Source organism: Podarcis cretensis (assembly GCF_951804945.1).
Source record: "Podarcis cretensis genome assembly, chromosome: 15".
Lineage (NCBI taxonomy): Eukaryota > Metazoa > Chordata > Lepidosauria > Squamata > Lacertidae > Podarcis > Podarcis cretensis.
In genome coordinates, this window is record NC_137185.1 from 29,698,126 (window position 1) to 29,717,964 (window position 19,839).

A 19,839-nucleotide genomic window follows, 5' to 3' on the forward strand; every position below is an offset into this window, starting at 1 on the left:
TTGACGAGGAGGGGGAGGAGGAAGCAGCGTCCATCTGCCATAAGGGCGTAGTAGAGCCTCCATGTACAGGAGCAGAGTCTGCCCCTGAGCACCCGCGTCGAGCACGGGCCGAGGAGGCGCGCGCAGCTCGGGCCGAGGGAGGGGGGGGGGCGAGCGTCGCCGTTTGAGCGCGGCCGAAAACTCAGGAGCCTCTTCCCTCCGCAGACAACGGAGCGGCGCTCGGAGCATGCGCGCCCAAGCGTTCGAACGCCGAGGGGGGTGGTGCTTCCGGCGTGGGCGGGGCCTGCCCTGAGAGAGGAAGGAAGGAGGAAGCCGCCATCTTGTTGTCGCGTCGCCGCCGCCGCCGCCATAGTCCGGAGCAGACCCACCGAGTGACGGGCTAGGAGATAGGCCGACACCCGGAGCGGGAGACCGAGCGCAGCAAGGCAGGCGCGAAAGAAGGGAAGAAATAAAGGAAGGAAGGAGGAAGGAGAGAGCGAGCGAGCAGGCAGCAGGGCCGGTGAGGCGCTTCCCCTCTGTGAGGCGCGGGGGCGGCAGAAGATGGGGCGCGCGCGTGCGTAGCTGGGCCTGGGATCGGGGCCTCCCTTTTCCTCCTCACACGCCCCTCAGCGACAAGGAAGCAGGGAGGGGGGAGAAAGCGGGGCGGCCGGCCGACCGACGGGCCTCGGCTTGTGGGGTCGGCGGCGGGTGCCCGGTGAGGCCCGACGAAGCTGCCCCTGCTGAGGGACGGGCGGCGGCGGCGGCTTTGTCGGCCTTCAGGCCGCGCCCCCTCCCCTTCCTTTCTTCCCTCTGCTTCTCGGTCCAGAAAAGCGCGCGGAGGCCCCGGCAGACGCAGCAGTTTCCCTTAAAAGCGGCGGTCTGCGGGTAAAGGGTTCTTTGACTGCGCCGGGTGGAGACAGTGGCCCCGCGGGATTCTGGCCTAGGTCTTGGTGGCTGCTCACTTGTCCAGCCAGGAACGGAGGGTGTGGAGCTGGTTCCCCACCCCCTTCCCTTTCTCAAAACCCCCCTCCGCTTTGCCGACACATAATCAAAATGGGGAAAGGGTGAGGGGAGAGAAAGAGACGCCCTGGAACTCTCTTGTTCCCTCCTCGGAGGGAAGCCTGGAAGCCTCCTTCGTAATGAAAACGTTGCAGCCCCGCCCCCCCAAAAAAAATCCAAAAGGGGGAAATGATCTTAGTGTTATAGCCAACTAGCTTCTACACGGAGTAGACCCACTGAAGTTGATGGATCTAATCTAGCCATGCCTATTCATTTCACTGGGCCCTTTCTGAGTATGAATAGTAATGGATGCAATCCATAATATGCAGCTTCGCTCCGCAGCCACTACCTGGCCTGGCTGTGGAGAAAAATGTTTTTAAAGCTGCCACTTTAAAATTTACTGTTGGTTTTTTTTTTCAGGGTAGCAGGCCCCTTATTTTCATTTGTGGCAGCTGGTCAGCTAGTCTTAAGAAATGGGGTGGGGGGGTTCTTCTGACCAGTGCTGTAGTTCCAGCAGGCGTTAGGGGGTTGCTTTGTGGGTCTTTTGTGATTCTCTGCCTTGGGCGTATTGAGATGCGGTTGGGGGAGTGTACTACGCTCACGCACATAGTGACATTTTGGCCTGGGAATTTCTGGACTTGCCATTTTGGAAGAAATAGTAAATTAGTTCCTCAAATCACAACACTTGCAAAAGGAGGAATGCAGACTTTATTGAGTACACTATTGTATAATCAAGCTTGTATCAGCTACACTCTTGAGTGCTGGCAAGCACTTTGGGGATTGCTCAGGGAGGCCTAGAGTGCTTTTATCTTAGTCACTTTTCAGCAGAGTAGAAAGAGAGCTAGCTACACTGCAATATCAGTAACACAAACATTTCAGAGGCCTCTCAGCAGCTTCTGTTTAGTTTTCTGGTGGGCTGCAGCCTCTCCTGAGTGACTATACTTTTGTAACATATTCTCAGAGGAACAGTTGAGTTTTGAGGGTACATACCCTTCTCTTTACATGTAACTTCAATACCAAGACTTCAGCATGTGCCATCCATAAAGAGGCTTTGCTCTGGAATCTTTGTAAGCCTGTAAGATGCATCTGGCAAACTTCACTCCTTATTTCCAGTCAGGTGGCTTTAGCTGAAGAGGTGCTCTGCAATTCAGAAGCCAGACTTCCTGCTTGGAGCGCTTGCTTGTGTCTGTGAAGTGCCATAGTTAGAGCTCCCTTCCCTTAACATGATTTGCAAGCATGATTTGGGGCCACTAATTTTGTATGTGCACAGGAAAGGGCTTTTCAAACTCACCCTTTCATAAAAATTGGAGAGGGAACTTGTCACTGTCTGCATACTGTGTACCTCCATTTCATTTCCAAAACAAGTTCCCCTTTAGAAGTTTTTTAAAAAGGCATCACACCAGTGTGCATACTTCATTTGCAGCAATATTTTCAGCAGATAGGAGGTAGTGTAATAAAAACAGTACTGAAAAGAAGAAGACAGTACATTCAGGATCTTAAGCAAAAATTTTGTAGTTTTAGTAAGAGTTTTGGAAACAAAGTTTAGAGAGCTTATGGCTAGTTTATTAACAAAGACAATACACCATCTGTACTGGCATCCTTTTGCAATGCAGAGTTGCAGGGGAACTAGTGGGAGTCTTTTTGGATGTGTATCAAATTTTCTCATTTCCAGAGGTGTGCCTATGTTAGTCTGTTGCAGCAAAAATGAGTTTTACAGAACCCTCATGACACTAGGTCAGATCCATCAGGACACAAAGGATTCACTTTTCTCTCCACCCCCTACAGCCCCCACCGGCCCCAGAGGGTCCTTCAGTGTTTGCTGTTGCCCAAGTGAAAGTCCCATTGCCACAGTTGGGATATCACTGTAAAAAAAATTATTACTTGGTGGATTAGAGTCCACTTCATCAGATAAAGTTTGTTCTCAGTGGGCAAATTTATATACATCTGGGTGTAGAGAGAGAAATGAGAGAGAAATGTAAACAATGAGGTCAGATAGAAAGGAATGCAGAAAGCCTAGTAAGTGAAAATTGCATTAAAGTTTAAAACGTCATAAAATTACATAAAATAAGCAGGGTGATCATGATGATAACTTATTATTTTACTTTAATGTAATTTTCTGGCTTTATTGTTTTATTTCTATCTCATCTCAATGTTTATATTTCTCTTTTTCCCCTCATGTGTATATATATCCACCAACCCGGGAGCACACTCAGTGCGTTTGAAGGGGGCCTTAGTCCATCAAGGCTTGTGCCATAAGAAATTTGTTAAGTCTTTAAGGCACCACAAGACTGTTCATTGGGGTTTTTTCCTTATCAGTAGTCTATTAGTAAAATAGTTCTCCCAATCTGTCTGCATCATTGAGGACATCCTTCCAACTGTTATAGCTTGCAGCAAATAATTAGAAATACTAACAGTATTATCTTATCTTTTTCAGATTGAAGTGAGTGGTTTTTGGATAGAACTCAAGTTTGTCAGAAGACTTTTTTTTTTAAAGAGAGTTGTTCCACAGTGCAAGTTACTGCTTTACTCTTGAGTGACTTTACAGGTGCTTGCCTGCGTTGCAATAAAAGACTCATATATTGAGCAGGACCTTATTTATCTCTTCATCTTGGAGAGTCTAATAAACTATTACAGTTTCTGTACTCACAAAGTTTTGAAGTTGAAAAAGACATCTTTATAAAGCAAAACATGAGTACAGCCAGAACAGAGAACCCTGTTATAATGGGTCTCTCCAGTCAAAATGGACAGCTGAGGGGCCCCGTAAAACCCACTGGTGGCCCAGGAGGCGGGGGAACACAGGCTCAGCAACAGATGAACCAGCTGAAACATCCCAACACAATCAATAACGGCACTCAGCAGCAAGCACAGAGCATGGCCTCCACTATCAAGTGAGTACTTGCCGAACTACTCAGCAGCCATGTTGGTGCTTAAAGGATGACCTCCAGAGTTCTTCCTGTGGGCCTGTTTTGCCAACCGGAGCAGTACTTGATGCGAAGCCTTAACTGCCATCCTTTCTGTTCTGTTAGTTTTCATGCATTCTAATTGTTGATCATGAAATGCCCTCATGTGTTTGTACAGAAAACCCAGTGTTTCCATTGTTAATGAGATTGACAAAATCCACTTTGCTTGTGCTAGGCTCTGAGCACTTTGGACTCCATAGCTGCATTAATCAGACCTTAACTAGTGTACTGTGTCAGGTTCTGGGTGCTATGCTTTGAGGAGGATGCAGGCAAATGAAAATGATTTAGAGGAGGGCAACAAAGCTGATCAGCCATATGTAAAGGGAGTCATATGAAGGATGTGAATGTCCTGGAGGAAAGCCTAAGTGGTAACATGACAGCACTCTTCACATACCTGCCCCAGAGGACAGGATTAGGTCTAGAGCTTAAGTTACAGGTGGATAGATTTTGGTTGAAAATGAGGAAAGCCCTCTTGATGGTTCTAGCATCAAACAGGGAGGTGGGCTATATTTCCTACAAATCACCCTTCACCTCTCTGATTCTGTGGAGCTTCAACGATTTCAGCAAATACTTAATTGGGATTCTTGTACTTCATTTCCTAATGTGTATTTGTATCCATCAATGCACATGGTGCTTTAGAGAACCCTGAGAAGCATATAATAATAATTAAGCACGTTAAACATATTAATAACATATGGTTTACACAATAATTCAGTATATGCAACTTCAGAAAAGCTTTCCTAATCAGAGAAGCTTTGACTATTTCTCTGAGTAGCCTAGGCTCCTTGATCCAATAGCAAATTGCTGCAAGCACAGAAACACTATTGAGAGAGCTGTATTAATAATTGAGGCCAGCTACCCCAGAGAACAGTGAAACCCACAATCTCAGGAATATTGGACTTGTGCCTTAGAGGTAAGAACCATCATACTGATATTCACCTGGAAACAAGCTCATTGGCTACCAGAGGACTTACTCAGAATTGGTGTTGTGTATTCCCAGTAGCTGACATTGGTGATTATACTGGTGGCTGCATTTGTGATGGACTGAAGTTTCTGCATCATCTTCAAGGTCAGCTACACATAGCTGCATATTGGAAGAGTGAGGCTTCCAGACTTGCATAACAGTGGCAAGGCTACTTGCCCCCTGCCTTATTGGTTGAAACTGTTGAAATGTACTGCTGTCCGTAACTTCCACCTAAGAGTCCAGGAGGAAACTCCAGCAATTAACTTATTTCAGGAGTGTGACCCCACTCAGAGCAAACAGTTCCATCTCTTCTCTAGTTATAAGATTACCTACTATGAGCATCTGTCTTGTCTGGACAAAGTTTGATATTGACCCTCATCTTGATCATTACTGACTTCAGGCAGTCATTTAAGAATTATCTTATCTGGTTCAGATAGGAAAGGAATAGAAACTGGGTAATCTCTCCCAGTGGTTTCCTGTCTTGTATTAATATGGTGGGACAAAAGAGATACATGCAAGACCCCATAAGAGAGCTTCTGCAGGAAAGAAAAGCCCTTCATTATAATCACCTGTAATTGCCAGATAGGGCAGTAATGGAAGACCACAAAGTGGTCTCCCCAGTACTTTTTTCTGGGGGAGATGCAGGGCTACGCATACCCCTAAACATTTTGTGAATCTTTGTACTTTTGTCCATTTAATGTATTTATTTTTCCCAATTTGAACTATAAAATGGTGGTTTTCTTGAGTCAAAATGAGAGTACCCCATATCATTTTTGTTTTAAAAAAAAAGCACTGGGTCTCCTTGCTCACAAAACGTGTAGCACTTCCAGAAAGATGCCATAATCATTAGTTACAAAAACTGCTGAGAAGTTCAAGAGTATTGTTGGAGTTATGCTCCCCATGTCTCTTACTGGAAGTCATCACCTATGGTGATTAAGGCAGTCTGCCTGAAACCACAGCCAGAAGCCAGTTTGATATGGACCTAGATAGACAGCTCCTTATCTATAGTTCACTCAACCACTTTGGCTATTAGGAAAAGGAGTAGCATATTGGCCTAAAATTTCTTAGTTTATGGTAACCAGGGAATTTTTTTAAAAGTGGTCTTACTATAGAATTTTTTGGTTTAGATGAAAGGCATCTTTCCCCTAATGAAGAATTGACTATATTATGAATTGATTATAGTGTTTATTAAATCTCTATAGACAACTTTTATGGAAAGACCCAAGACAAAATACATAGCTTATAAAATTTAAAACCATAATAAAAACAATTGTCCATAAAAATAACAAAATCAACAGTGGCAGATAACACTTAAAGAAGAGATATTTATTAATGTGCTGTCAAATGCACATGATGTAGAAGGTTCTTACCTGGCACCACATAGATACAGCAGTTTCTGTGCCAGGTGAGCTTTGGGAGAATATTACAGAGGTGCAGAACCATCACTGAAGAAGCCTTCCATGAACATTTATTGGAGCTGACCAAATAGATTCATGTCAATAGGCACCTTCTACAAAGATAAGTGCCCTGAACCACACAAGGCGTTATGAGTTAAAATCAGAACCTTGAATTTGCCTGGAAACATAGGCAGCTAATGTGGTTGGGTTAGACATGTAGCCTGATCATCTGGCTGCTGCATTCATTAATTGCCATTTCTGCACCTATGTTCAGCAAAAATCAAACAACTTATTGGTTTTTAATACAATTTCAGGTGCTTGCTTGCTTAACATTTATTGTGTACTTGACTGCATAATGAGGGCTTTGGATCATATGTCAGAAGAACTTTGTGTCCTGAAACACAGACTAAGGTGGTGCACTGTCGGTTTAGGGAATCTTGTCTTGCTTAGTTAGTAGCTAGATTAAATTTGCCACTATTGCTTTCAGTTAACTCATTCTGACAAGTTTTCTAAGGCATGGATTTTGCATCTGCCACATGCGTAATATAAGTACAGTATATGGACCTCATCTGACATAGCTGCACAGTAAAGGTTTTACGCCATTTTAATTGTCATGCCTTCCCCATAGTGTCCTGGAAATTGTAGTTTGGCGAGTGCTGAATATTTTCCGTTGGAGAGCTCTTGTTCCCTTCACAGTCCTATGAGAGAAGATGGCTATTATATGAATTTAAGCCTTGGGGTACATTTGAGGAATCATTAGTTTTTCTTCTGTCATGTTCTCTGGTTTGCATTTCTGGCTCTCTGGTACTCTCAGTCCAGAGTGGAATGGTGCATCCTGTCAGCGGCTGACAAGTCTTATTTTCTCACTTCAGACCTGGCGATGACTGGAAGAAGACTTTAAAACTCCCTCCAAAAGATCTGAGAATTAAAACTTCGGTAAGGAGTTTCTAAACCTAGAAAGCATGCAAATATTGGGCTTTAAATATAATTGAGGGAGGTGTGTAGATGTTTGGACTAAAAAAGGTAAAGGGACCCCTGACCGTTAAGTCCAGTCGCGAACGACTCTGGGGTTGCAGCACTCATCTTGCTTTACTGGCCAAGGGTGCCGACGTTTTGTCCGTGGACAGCTTCCGGGTCATGTGGCCAGCATGACTAAGCCGCTTTTGGTGAACCAGAGCAGTGCATGGAAATGCCATTTACCTTCCCACTGGAGCAGTACCTATTTATCTACTTGCACTTTGATGTGTTGTACTAATCACATTGGCTTTGTAGAATGGACCGAAGGGCATGTGCATGCAAGCAAGAGCATCTTTTAGTATATATTCTCCATGATGAGCAAATGAACAGGAAGCAAAGGAAGCTGCCTTATACTGTTGGTCTGTCTTTCTGAGTAGTTTCTACACTGGCTGGAAGCAGCTGTCCAAGCTTCCAGGAAGGGGTCTCCTCAGCCCTATCTATAGAATGCCAGGGATTGAGCTTGGGAGCTTGTACATACAAAGGAGGTGCTGTCCCACTGAACTATCACTCTGCTACCTGCTTTTATCTGGTACTGAAACTGAATATGTGAGAGGGCATGAGCTGAGTGTTTTACTTTGCTTTTTCAGGATGTGACATCCACAAAAGGAAATGAATTTGAAGATTACTGCCTGAAACGGGAGTTGCTGATGGGAATTTTTGAAATGGGCTGGGAAAAACCATCTCCGATTCAGGTTGGTTTGTGTGACAGGAGCAGATGTAAGGTGCTTACCTGGTGAATGAAAATTCAGCTGGTAGAGGACTATTTGAGCTGGATAGTGCATGATATGGTGCTTTAGATTCCTGTTGAGCATGATGCTTTATTTTGCCATGTTGCTTTCACTGGCACTCTGGCAACTTTATCTAGCTGCTGTGTGGATAACTGAGACTCCTCCCTCACCCATGTGTCTCCAGAGTTCAGGAACATTATTGTTCAATACAGTTAATACAGAACTTTTCCTGCTTGAGTCATTCTTTTTCAGCAATTATAAACTTCTTATAGCTGACCAACTAGGAGGAAAGCCATTATTTTCTCAATAGGCCATTGGTGTCACAATAGCCTGAAAAATATGTGGATTCTGTATTAAATTGTTTGTGCATCCAGTCCTTGGCTGTGTGGAGGGCAACAGGGAGAAATCTTGACTCGTTGCTTTTTCTGTGACACTTTTACTGGAGGACAAGGCTCCTGTGCTTTGACTTTGGTTCATCCTGAAAACTATATCATCTGAAGAAACTGGAAGCAGCTATCTCTGCCCATTTTTGAAAAGGAAAAAAAAAACCCTAGCTAGTTAGTTACCTTTGAGTCACCGTACTGACAGGATGTGGGCCCCTCTGTAGCTTCTATCACTGCTTGTGAGAGGTCCAGTTCATGATGATAGACTTCTTGCTTGGGTGGCGGGCCATGCCGGGAAGATATGTGCTGGTTTGCCCTAGGGTCTTAACTAATGCTACATTAGCTCCAGTGCCTCTCCCCCCACCCTTTGCTCCCAGTAGAGGTAAGCATTGTGTTTTCTTGTGCTGATCCTTGTTCCTTCTTTTAAGGAGGAGAGCATTCCCATTGCTTTGTCTGGGAGGGATATCTTGGCTAGAGCTAAGAACGGAACCGGAAAGAGCGGCGCCTACCTCATTCCCTTACTTGAACGGCTTGACTTAAAGAAGGATAACATACAAGGTAAGTTGAAGATGGGAAATAAGTAAGCCCCATGAGAACTTTGTCTAGATCTTTAAATTTCACCCACCTTACTATCTTTAACTTCCCACTTCACAGATATCAGGAAAGCAAAGCATTAGACAGACTTTCTCAAGGTTGATAATGCTGCTTTATCCCTGCCTTTTCAACAACACCCCTTTAACCTTTAGCAGCACCTGTTAAGAAGGCTGTTCCTTTGATTTACAGAACACTTTTACAGGAAGTAAAAATTTGAAGGGTTGAACTGCAAACTTGCCCACCCCAGAGTTGTGAAACAGATGCTGAGATTTTCCCTGCATTATAGAGATAAAATGCTTGAGAGTAGATTTAGTTGATGAAAATTACAATGGGATGCAATTAAGTGTTTCTTGTTACAGTGTGCTCCCGCCAACTAAGAACATAACTTATTTTTTGAATCAGTCTGTCTTTAGTCCAATATTCTTGGTCCAACTGGATGCCTCGGGGAAGCTCATTTGCATACCAGGCAAGAGGGTGATAGACAGCCCCCAATATTTGTTGCTTAGAAATAATTGCTTCTGGACTAGGTGAAACTTCCTTTATTGAAGCTCTCTGAGCTAGTGACTTAAGACCACCACGTTGGTGAATTCAATCAATTAATTGTTCATTTTTTTTAATAACTTTTATGTCCTGAGCTTGCTGCCATCCTGTTTCATTGATCTTTGTAGTCTAGATTTTTATATGTTTGAAGAAAAATTCTCTTTCCATTGCCTCTGTTTACAATTAACACTTTTATTGTATCTCTGTATAAGCTGGTAAGAACAATGGGATTTTTGAAAGTCTTGTGTTGAGCCCTTAAAGGGTACAATATATGAATGCAAAAATCCTTGGTCTGCCCTGAATATTCTTCTTTCTTGCAGCAATGGTGATTGTTCCCACACGAGAACTTGCCCTGCAGGTCAGTCAGATCTGCATCCAGGTCAGCAAACATATGGGAGGGGCCAAAGTGATGGCAACCACAGGAGGAACCAACCTGCGTGATGACATAATGAGGCTTGATGATACAGGTAGGAAGTGTAGAGCCCTGGATGCCCTACGTGGCACCTGACTGTTTAGTTTCAGACTTCCATAATTCAAGTTGCAGCTCATCTCTGTGTGCTTCTGTGTTTTTGCAGTGCATGTGGTGATAGCTACGCCAGGGAGGATTCTGGATCTCATCAAGAAAGGAGTAGCAAAGGTGGACCATGTCCAGATGATTGTTCTAGATGAGGTAATATTAGCATTGCCAGACTCTGGAATCTGTTCTTTGCAAGTTAAAGTATCAGCACGTGGCAACTCCTGTTCCTTGAAATGCATTTTTAAATCAGGCCTGTATCCTGGTACCCTTGCAAAGGTTTATTCTTCTGCTTAAAAGGGGTAGGGGCTGCATGAAAAAATAAGGTCAAGTTGATTCTGGTTAAGGGCTGGGATACATTAATGTCTTTAGTGGCTGGGGAAACCCAGCCAGATGGGTGGGGTAGAAATAATAAATTATTATTATTATTTAGGCAGGCATGTTAAAGTGAAGCTGGAACTCTTATTTGGAACTACAGTAGTTGTAAAGACAGACCAGTAAGGATCTCTGAATGTTGAGCAAGATTTTATATGTTGCATGAAGACTCCAGTGTTAAATTGGTCCACTTGTATTTGCAGGCAGACAAGCTGCTGTCCCAAGATTTTGTTCAAATAATGGAGGACATTATTCTCACGCTACCTAAAAATAGACAGATCTTGCTATACTCAGCCACTTTCCCTTTAAGTGTACAGAAGTTTATGGTAAGTGCAGCGTTGATTATTTTCTTGGACTGTTGGCACTTGCTACAACATTTGATAAATCCCTCTTTTCTTAATGACCAAAAGAACAACTGTCAGGGTTTCCTGCAGGCTGCATTTTTACCCAAATGTCAAAATGCTTCTCTTTCAGAATTCCCACTTGCAGAAACCTTATGAGATTAACTTGATGGAAGAGCTGACACTGAAGGGAGTTACTCAGTACTATGCCTACGTAACTGAGCGCCAGAAAGTTCATTGTCTCAACACACTATTCTCCAGGGTAAGCTGTGACATCAGGCTTCCAATTCTGCCCCAAACTATGTTTCGTACATGGAATCAGATAGACCAAGTCATATAACTAAACAGTAAACTAAATAAAAGATGTTCATCTAGAAAGCACAGGTCTGAAGACTCCTGGAGAGGAAATGAGGGCTTACATGGTGGCCTCCTCTAACGTAGTCCGAATGAAAAGCTGTGTTTGCATATCTGTACTTACTGCTCCCCACCCCCCATAATTTTCCAGTAGAATAGAACTCTGAATGAGAAATTGTCATTTAAGAGGATATACATTGTTGTATGCTTCATGTTCTGGATTGTTCTGAAGCTACATTTCTTTCCTGAGTTGGGGCTTATGTTGTGAGGGGCTCAGGAACTATGCTGAACTGAAGCAGCCGCACCACTTGTTCATCTTGCAGCTGGTAACTTTTTACCAGAACCATTAGAACTACTTTGAACCACCTTTCCTAGCCTGATACTATCCAGATGTTTTGAACATCCAACTCCTATCGGCCTCAGCCAGGGGAGGATGATACATGGTTATGTGTAGGAAGTGTTTGTGCAGTTTATAAATGAGATGCTTTGTTGTGATAGTTTTGTTTTTTAAAAAAGATTAATTGCCTTGGAATTTTCAGACATTGAACACTTTGTATTTGTATTTAGCTCCAAATCAACCAATCAATCATCTTCTGCAACTCTTCCCAACGGGTTGAACTACTAGCTAAGAAAATTTCCCAGCTGGGGTATTCGTGCTTCTATATCCATGCAAAGATGAGACAGGTCAGTATGAAGTTAAAAATTAACAAGCATCTATAGGATTTTAATGCAACTTGGTTCCTGATACTAAGGGTTGGGGGGGGGCAGATGAGGAGATAGATGCTGTTCAGAGGTTCCCTTCTTGCTGCATGACACATTCAAATACTCTCTGGAACCACCTTTAGTTCTGTTACTACTACTCGTATGGCACCGAAGTATGCCAGTGTTTGAAGAGATTTCCTTCAGTTCTTAAATGAGAGTCAGATTGGTACTGGCACAATGGGGGGCTAAACAGATGGCTAAATTAAGATAGAATTGGGGTAATCTAGTGTGAAAGTGGAAGACAGGAACTGATAGGGAGTGGCCCCAAATATAGCACTTCAGACTTGCAATATCTGGTGCAGCAGTTTTTCCTGCAGTAAGTTGTGCTTTGTGGCATGAATTGTGCAAGCTGTTGTTTTCTTGCTGTTTCTCTGGAGATTCCCAGCTGCTTGGTCTCTCAACATCAGGGGATGTTTTGGTGAATAATCTCTTCCTGTTTCTTACCAGGAGCACCGCAATCGTGTGTTCCACGATTTCCGGAATGGCTTATGCCGCAATCTTGTTTGCACTGGTGAGTACCCCTTTTGTTTTCTCTCTGGCTCATGTCTCAAGCCTAGTGACTATTCAATATCAAATTAAAAGTAGACTTAGAATATCTTCTCTGAGCTTCCATTTTGGAAATTTATTAAGCACCTTCAGTCAAATAGGAGAATGCAAGAGGGGTATGGGCATTATTATGAATGGACGTAAGAATGAATAAGGGGGAAAGCAGTTTGGATAACCTCCCCCAGCTTCTTGTTGGCTTAGTAGTTATCGTTGAAGAGCATTCGCAACTGAATGGTGCAACAGTTTGAGTAGTCAAGAAACGCTTTGTCCAGGTTCTGAATTTTCTTGGTTGGGAAAAGTTAGCTATGGGACAACTGTGTATTGTTCATCATAAATATCTGTGTGGCTGTGAAGGGTCCTTCAGGGTTAGTCCTTTAAAGAATCCAGCAGCTCTTGAGGCTAAAGGAAAAACTTAATGCAAAATTAGTTGTGTCTTGGTTTCCTGCCCTGCTAATGCCTGTTGGCAGACAATCTTACCACTTCTTGGTTGAGGAGGGCTGTCCTTGTCACCTTTGTCAAATTATCTAAACTGAAAACTTCATTTTTCAGATCTGTTTACCCGAGGTATTGATATCCAAGCTGTGAATGTTGTGATAAACTTTGATTTTCCAAAGCTGGCAGAAACGTATCTCCACCGTATTGGCAGATCAGGTGAGAAAGCTGTGCAGTGAAAAATGACAGCTTATTTGGTAGCTTCTCGCCAAATACTGCTCAGTGAGCAAGCAGCAGCCAACTTTGACTTTGTCCTTCATGTTGGAGCCCATGGCCAGATTAGGGTTCTGTTGGTGCACCAGCCACCCCTCTGTTAAGCAGAGCTGATGTCATCAAGCTCTTTTCCTTTGAAAAAACAATCCGTGAGCAATATTAGCCTTATTCAGTCACTTATTTCTGCACAGTTGAGATTGCATTGGGGGGGGGGGGACCATGTGGGTCATCCCTGCACTGATACTACCCATGTGTTGGGGAACATGTAGGCTGTTATTGTTGCAGCTCATGTGGGTTTAGGAGGCTTCTCTTACTTCCAACCTTTCTACAATATGTGGACAGCATGGGGTGAAACATAATGGCAGGGGTGAAGCTAATGTGTGGGGTATCACTATCACTTATCCAGCGATCTTGATAGGAACTAGTGTTATTTCTGAAACCATTCAGAGGAAGGTAAACCAGGGGTAGCTATCATGGTACCTCCAGATGATGTTGGACTGCAGCCTCCATCATCCTTGACCATTGGCCATGCTGGGTGGAGCTGATGGAAGTTGGGAGTCCCACCAAATCCAATAGGCCTCATGCTTTCTATCCCAGAGTTTAAACAGAGAAGCCTTATTGAGTTCCCATCATCAATGCAGTCTCCTAACCTCCTGGTGCACTTTACAGAGGGCCGCCCTTGAAAACTCAGCTGGCGTAGTTGCAGTTCACCTGGTGTGGTAGTGGGTTGATACAGATGCATTCTCTGCAGCAGCTTTGTTGACTGCCAGTTTGATTAGGAGCACAATGCAGTGCACCAGTGAAGTCCTACTCAGGCCAAGTTCTTCATGATTCTGTGAACCACACCCCCTGTGGTACTACCCCAACCCATTACACTCTGAGAATGGGCACCTTTTCAAGAAGAGCTGGGGGGAATATTCTGAAGCAGGCTCCCCCCACCCCCATCAGGATTGTTGGTTGCCCACTGCAGGTTTGAGGAAGCTTTGCAGGGGAATAGCCTAATCTATCTTGTTTCAATTGCTATGCAGCAATTAGTTCCACAAATAGAAAGTTATTATCTATCTATTGTAGATAGCAACATATTTCATATGATATATATGTAATCTGTTTGGATTGAACAAGAAAAACAACATGCAAATAGCTTTATTACAGAGATCAAAATGTGAGTGGGCTAGTCATGCTTGATTCTTAACTTTGTACTTCACCCCTCCTCACAGGGGAATAGTAAAATGCCCTTATTATTTTTGTTGTAAGTTGAAAATACCAGAATAAATGGGGATGTGAAACTTGAAAGTGCAGCTATACAGGGTGTGGGAAGGAGAACAGGGTGGCCTTTGAGTCTCGCGCTGGGGTTGAACAGTCTTCAGCACTGCTGCTGAACCAGCCATGCATTAGCTGACAAGGGACAAAAGCTGCTGCAAGCCTGAGGATTTTCTCAACTTATGTCAGCCGATTTCTCTCCTTAAAGGTCGATTTGGCCACCTTGGGCTAGCCATCAACTTGATCACCTATGATGATCGGTTCAACCTGAAGAGTATTGAGGAACAGCTGGGTACAGAAATCAAGCCCATCCCCAGTAACATTGACAAAAGCCTGTATGTGGCAGAATACCACAGTGAGCCTGTAGAAGATGAAAAACCTTAACCGCTGCGTACGTATTTGACTTGGGGGCTGAAGGGAGAAGCAGGCTGAATTAGACTTTCCAATCACTTTTGGAGAGGTGGCTGAATAGGCCATTCCTGCTCACTTACCTGTCCTATGCATGCCTGTGCAAAGCAGTGCTACTTGTCTCCGCACTTTGCCCTTATTAGTTGTTAATTCCCTATATTTATGAGGTCTGATAAGAGTTTATAGCTTGGTCATAAGGATCACTGCTTTCTTGTGGCTTTTGGACTTGTGGAGTATCAGAGTGAGCAAATTTTCTACTTGACTCTTGGATGTACACCTTTCAAAGAGCCTGGGGGCAAGTTTACTATTTCCCCCCCAAACAGTGGTTAGAGAGAATTTTCTTTCTGCTTTCTCAGGCTCCATTAGTGGCTGTGAGAACAGATTGAGGGGCAGCTGATAGCAATAAGGGACTGTAGTTCAATGGTAGAGGATCTGCTTTGCATGCAGAAGGTCCCAGGTTCAGTCCCCAGGGAAGGAGTAGGTAAAGACGCCTGAACTGAAACACTGAAGAAGTGCTGCCAGTCAGTACTGAGTTACATAAGACCACTGGTCAGCCTTAGTATAAGGCAACTTCCTATATTGTTGACATCTGTCTGTCTTGAGAGACAATGGAGTGCACCTTCCAGGGTGAAGTCAAACTGCTGGAGAATCACAGCACCTGCTGTGGCTGCAGAGACGTGTACAATTGTTGGGTGCCTAAGTTGTTGGTGTGTGTGTGTGTGAGAGAGAGAGAGAAGAGAGAGAGAGAGAAACAATTTCTCACATGTACTGGAGTGTAAACAATTTCTCACATGTAATGTACATGTGTTACAGGAGTTTAAGGATGTCTTCCTATCAAAGGGCATTCCTATAGCTCAAAGAATGTACAAAAGAATAATAGAATTGTAGAGTTGGAAGGGACTAAAATACTCAAGCTTCTTGATTAAGAAGTAGCAGGGAATTATTTTTTTAATCATTTTTCAAAATACAAATAATTCTTCTTAAAAGTATACAAAGAAAAATATTATGCAGGAGGCAAAAAGATTATGCATGGGGAGCTAACCAGGAAGCATCTTTCCTTCTATTTATGCTGCCTTGCAGGCAGGCAGCAAAGCACACACCTTGCTACCTGGTTTTGAGCTGTGATCGCAGCTTTGGCCTACACACCCTATAGCGAAAGTGTCAACTTTCAATGCATTTTGTGTGATACTAATGTGAGTGTTTCTTCTTCCTTTCTAGGCTTTGCTTAAACACACAAGCTTAAAGCCCTTTGATCCGGATATGTGATACATTGTTTCTTTCGGGATGCCCTTCTCTTTGTGGGTTTTTCATCTATTGTTTTTGGAACTATGAAGATTAAAGAGCTGAGTTTTTTTCATTTTTTTTTTTTTAAATCTGGCTGTGAGGATGGAAGCAGAAAATAGGAAGGAAATACCTTTGTTTTTCCCACATGTTTGCACTGTGTGCTGACTGAACATTAGTTGCACTAACTGCTGGTTTTAATTTCTTTCTTTGTGGTGGAGAAGAAGAACTCTGAAAAGAGAAGACTCCCAAATTCAAGCTTGACTCTGCAATTTCAGATTCACCCACAGCCGCCTGACTGAGTGCATTTCAACTTCTCCCTGGCTCCTCATCTGTCTTTTAAGCTAAAGAGCTTGTTACTTATTTGTGCAAAGTGCCTTATGCTATGAGACCATTCAGAATATCACCTTTCAGATACAGCCCAAGGAGTCATTTTGGTTCAGGTCAAAGTATCTCTCCCCACCTCCACTCCCTTCCCCTCTCGCACACATGCTGGGCCGGGAGGTGACACTTGTCAGTAATACTTTTTTTTTGTTCAACTTTTTTTTTTTAAATGGAGGAGTTGAGATGCAGATGCAGTTCACCCACTCTGTAAATACGTGTATTTAAACAAAAGAACCCGGACCACCTGGGTTGATTTGAGTGCAACATCAACACCCCAGGAGGAAAGAGCCACTTGCCACCCACCTGCAATATGGAGCCATCCGAAAAGCCCTCCTTGTGCTCTTGTAGAACACTACAGACTGGTTTCCGTGAGTCTCCGTTGGTGGTCACAGCACTTGCTAGGTAGACTTGTCTCAGAGCCGTGGTGTTCTTTCCTTTCTGAAGCGTGTTCCACAGAAAATTGGATGTGTATACTTGTATAAACTCTGTAAATATGTGTTTTTTTCTGTTATGGGTTCATATATAACTTTCTTTTTTCTTTTTTCCTGTTTTGATGAAGTTTGCTGGGGTTAAAGGGATTATAGATAGATCTTGACAGCAGCTAAAGGTGAGAGGGGCTCAGTTTTCTGCAACACTACTCCATGCCAAGCACTACGACTTCAGACCTGGAAGAGATCTGGGGGTGGGGTAGAAGTGTGTCTGGGGAGCCCTTTTGGAGGCACACCTGGATTCCTGCCTACAAGAAACTCCAGGAAGGTGGCATCTGTGCTGGAGGGGGCACAGTCCTCCTTTGCCTTCTTGCAAGATAGAAAAGGACATGCAAAGTGTGGATTTGGGACTAAAAAGAGCAAAAACTGTTGGCCAATTCCAGAGTTCTCTTGGATTGCGTTGCCTCTTTCGACTTCTTTTTGACTTTGTCTCAAGCCTGTCTGCCTAGAGACTGGAGCAGGCCAGGGCAAGCCCCTCCTTGCCCCTGCCCAAGCCTTTGCTCTCCTCTCCCCTCTCTGCTGCAGGTGGCCCGCATGCCTTGAATACGACAGGCAAAAGCTTTAGGTCCAAGTAGTGTTGCTTTAAATTGTGCCCCTCCCAATATGCTTGATGTTTGGCCTGATCTGCAGGCAAAAGGAGTGAGTAAACTCGACCTGTAAACTTCTTAAGAATTCCCTTCCAGCCTGACCAGCAACAGGCTGCCAGGAGGCACCAGGGCAAGCACAGACCCTCTTTGCTCAGACATAGTCAGAAGCTGCACTTGCCACACCATCCTGCTTTCTCGCCCCAAGGAGCTAAGTTACCCTGATTTCTCCCACGATGGAAAATGACAACCTTACCCAGCCTACTGCTTAGAGGTCTGTGCTTAGAACCAGGTACTTCCTGGCAACACCTTTCAAAGTGAAAATGTTTTGTCTAGTAACTCCACAGTAACGTAGCAGAAGCTGCACTAAAGTATAGCTCCACTGCTGGGGACTTTACTGCAGCTGCATCAGACTGGCAAGTACTCTGTGTGGGGTGGGAGGGGGGGAGGGATGCTTTGTGGGTGGGAAATTCTGACCAAAAGCAAAATCTTGCTCTTCTGCTGCAGCCAGTCTTCTGTCTTCCTAGCAGAGGAGGTAAGGGGGTCATTTTAGTGCAAAGGTGACAAGTGTGCAGGAATCTAGAACCTCGTAGGAGCATGCACACCTGACATGGTGCCATGAGTTGAGGTGGCCCCCATGCCCTGTGCCATGCTCAGCCGGTCACTCTTGAAGCACAGCATTTTTAAATGGAAAGTATTACTTTAAATGTGGCCTCCTAGCAGGGGAGCAGCATTTGCCTAGATTCTTGAGCGCCAATTTTGGGTGGCTTTTGTTGGGTCAGAAAGCCACCTGGTGCTGGTTAGAAGCCCTCTCTAGGGCATAGAGGGACATGTAAATGGAAAGATGCTCCAGATATTGACTAGGTAGACCCTGGTCTTCCTCCCATTTCCCCCTCTTAATCTGAATAGAAACCCTGAAGATTATGGGCTCGTGTTCCTAAATTGCCAATGTAGCTCCATTAATATTCATTGTGGCAGCCTAGAGCAATCTATTTTATGTTGTTCCGGCTGGGTCCAAAGAGAATAAAACACTGATGTACCTTGTGGCTGGCTTATCCCCCTGGATTGTGCAAGGAGTAACCAATCTACATGATAAATCCCCCCAGAGCTGGACCAGGGGCAAAGCCAGGCTTGGGATACTTCAGTGTGTTCTTTCCAGAATGCCTGGCACTCGCCAGAGATTGCCCATGAGGGTGGGTGGGGGTGGGTAGGTCTTATTTCCACTCTTTTTTTATTTCTTTTGGAAAAAAAATATATCCAGAATGAGATGGGAGCATCTTTCCTTCACCTGCTTTTGTGTCTGTTGTGGAGCTGGATGAGATCATGTAAACAGGACACAAAGGCAGACGTGCTAACATCGGGCATCTCATTCTTATTTTTTATTTTTATTTTTATTTTGGGGTTGGGTTTACCTACACAGGACTCGTGGACTGCTGCCAGTGAAGGGAGGCCTTGTGCGGCTTCTGGTGCATGGCAGTGTCTGCCACGGTGTGCCATTGTTGCCAGCAGTAGGCTGACCTATGCTGCTGGTGCCAAGCATGCCATGGGTTTGTGGGGCACAGCTACCATTTCTTCCCTGGCAGAATATGGAAAGGGTAATCCCAAGTGGGAGCACGCTAGATCTGCTGTGGCATTTGTGATGCGCCTCTGCTATGCCAGGATCTCCCTTTTGGCAGCATTCCAGAGTTCTGTGCAGGGGGTGGGGGGTGGGGTGGGATGCAGAAATATACAAAGATAACGGCTCTGCTGTGTCTTAACCAGGAATTGTGGGGAGGGGGTATCTGGAAGAAAAATTAGTCTCTATTCCCCTTATTGAAACAAAACTGGAAAACGTCAGGGGGAGGGATGTTTTGTTTTCAGTTCAAGCAACATTGTATTTCATTAGTCCTCGGTCCAGGCCATGTTCACTGTGAACAGTGGGGACTAGAATTTGGAAACGGGATGGGGTGGGGCGGGAGGGAAGATAAAACTTTTTTTGAACTGGTAACTGGCAAATGTCCAGTAGAGCTCATGTTTTTGGTTGGATATGTGTCTGCGCACACAAGTATGTTATAGAAGGCTGACCATATCTGTGTCAGAGGGCAGAAGTGATGGATGATAAAAGCCTGACTTACTTTTCAAGAGAGAATTAGCTCAATAAAAACTCACTGGGACTCAAGCTTGCCGTTTCAGTTTCTTTCTTGGTCCAGTGGTGGTGGTTTACTTTTGTGGGGTGGTGAGAGTCCAGGAAAGATGTGATGCATAGGCTTGTCTACAGGACCTTGACAGCAAAGACT

The 19,839-nt window shown here is 44.2% G+C and overlaps 1 protein-coding gene across 1 annotated transcript; it reads left to right on the forward strand.

The window, feature by feature from the left end:
• The first annotated feature begins 288 nt into the window (after positions 1–288).
• DDX6 (DEAD-box helicase 6) lies at positions 289–19,721 on the forward strand. Its single transcript, XM_079956146.1, has 14 exons — positions 289–499; positions 3,413–3,866; positions 7,172–7,235; positions 7,904–8,008; positions 8,856–8,985; positions 9,882–10,028; positions 10,137–10,231; positions 10,654–10,776; positions 10,925–11,053; positions 11,713–11,829; positions 12,355–12,418; positions 13,003–13,104; positions 14,627–14,809; positions 16,045–19,721. The coding sequence occupies exons 2-13, from the start codon at positions 3,667–3,669 to the stop codon at positions 14,800–14,802; spliced, it is 1,452 nt and encodes a 483-aa protein (XP_079812272.1). The 5' UTR covers positions 289–499; positions 3,413–3,666; the 3' UTR covers positions 14,803–14,809; positions 16,045–19,721.
• Positions 19,722–19,839: the final 118 nt, after the last annotated feature.

Excerpts from the sequence above, each read along its gene's own strand:
- DDX6 (XM_079956146.1), top strand. The coding sequence starts at position 3,667 with ATGAGTACAGCCAGAACAGAGAACCCTGTTATAATGGGTCTCTCCAGT. Across the intron at positions 3,867-7,171 it reads AGCATGGCCTCCACTATCAA|ACCTGGCGATGACTGGAAGA; the intron begins GTGAGTACTTGC and ends TTCTCACTTCAG. Across the intron at positions 8,986-9,881 it reads AAAGAAGGATAACATACAAG|CAATGGTGATTGTTCCCACA; the intron begins GTAAGTTGAAGA and ends TCTTTCTTGCAG.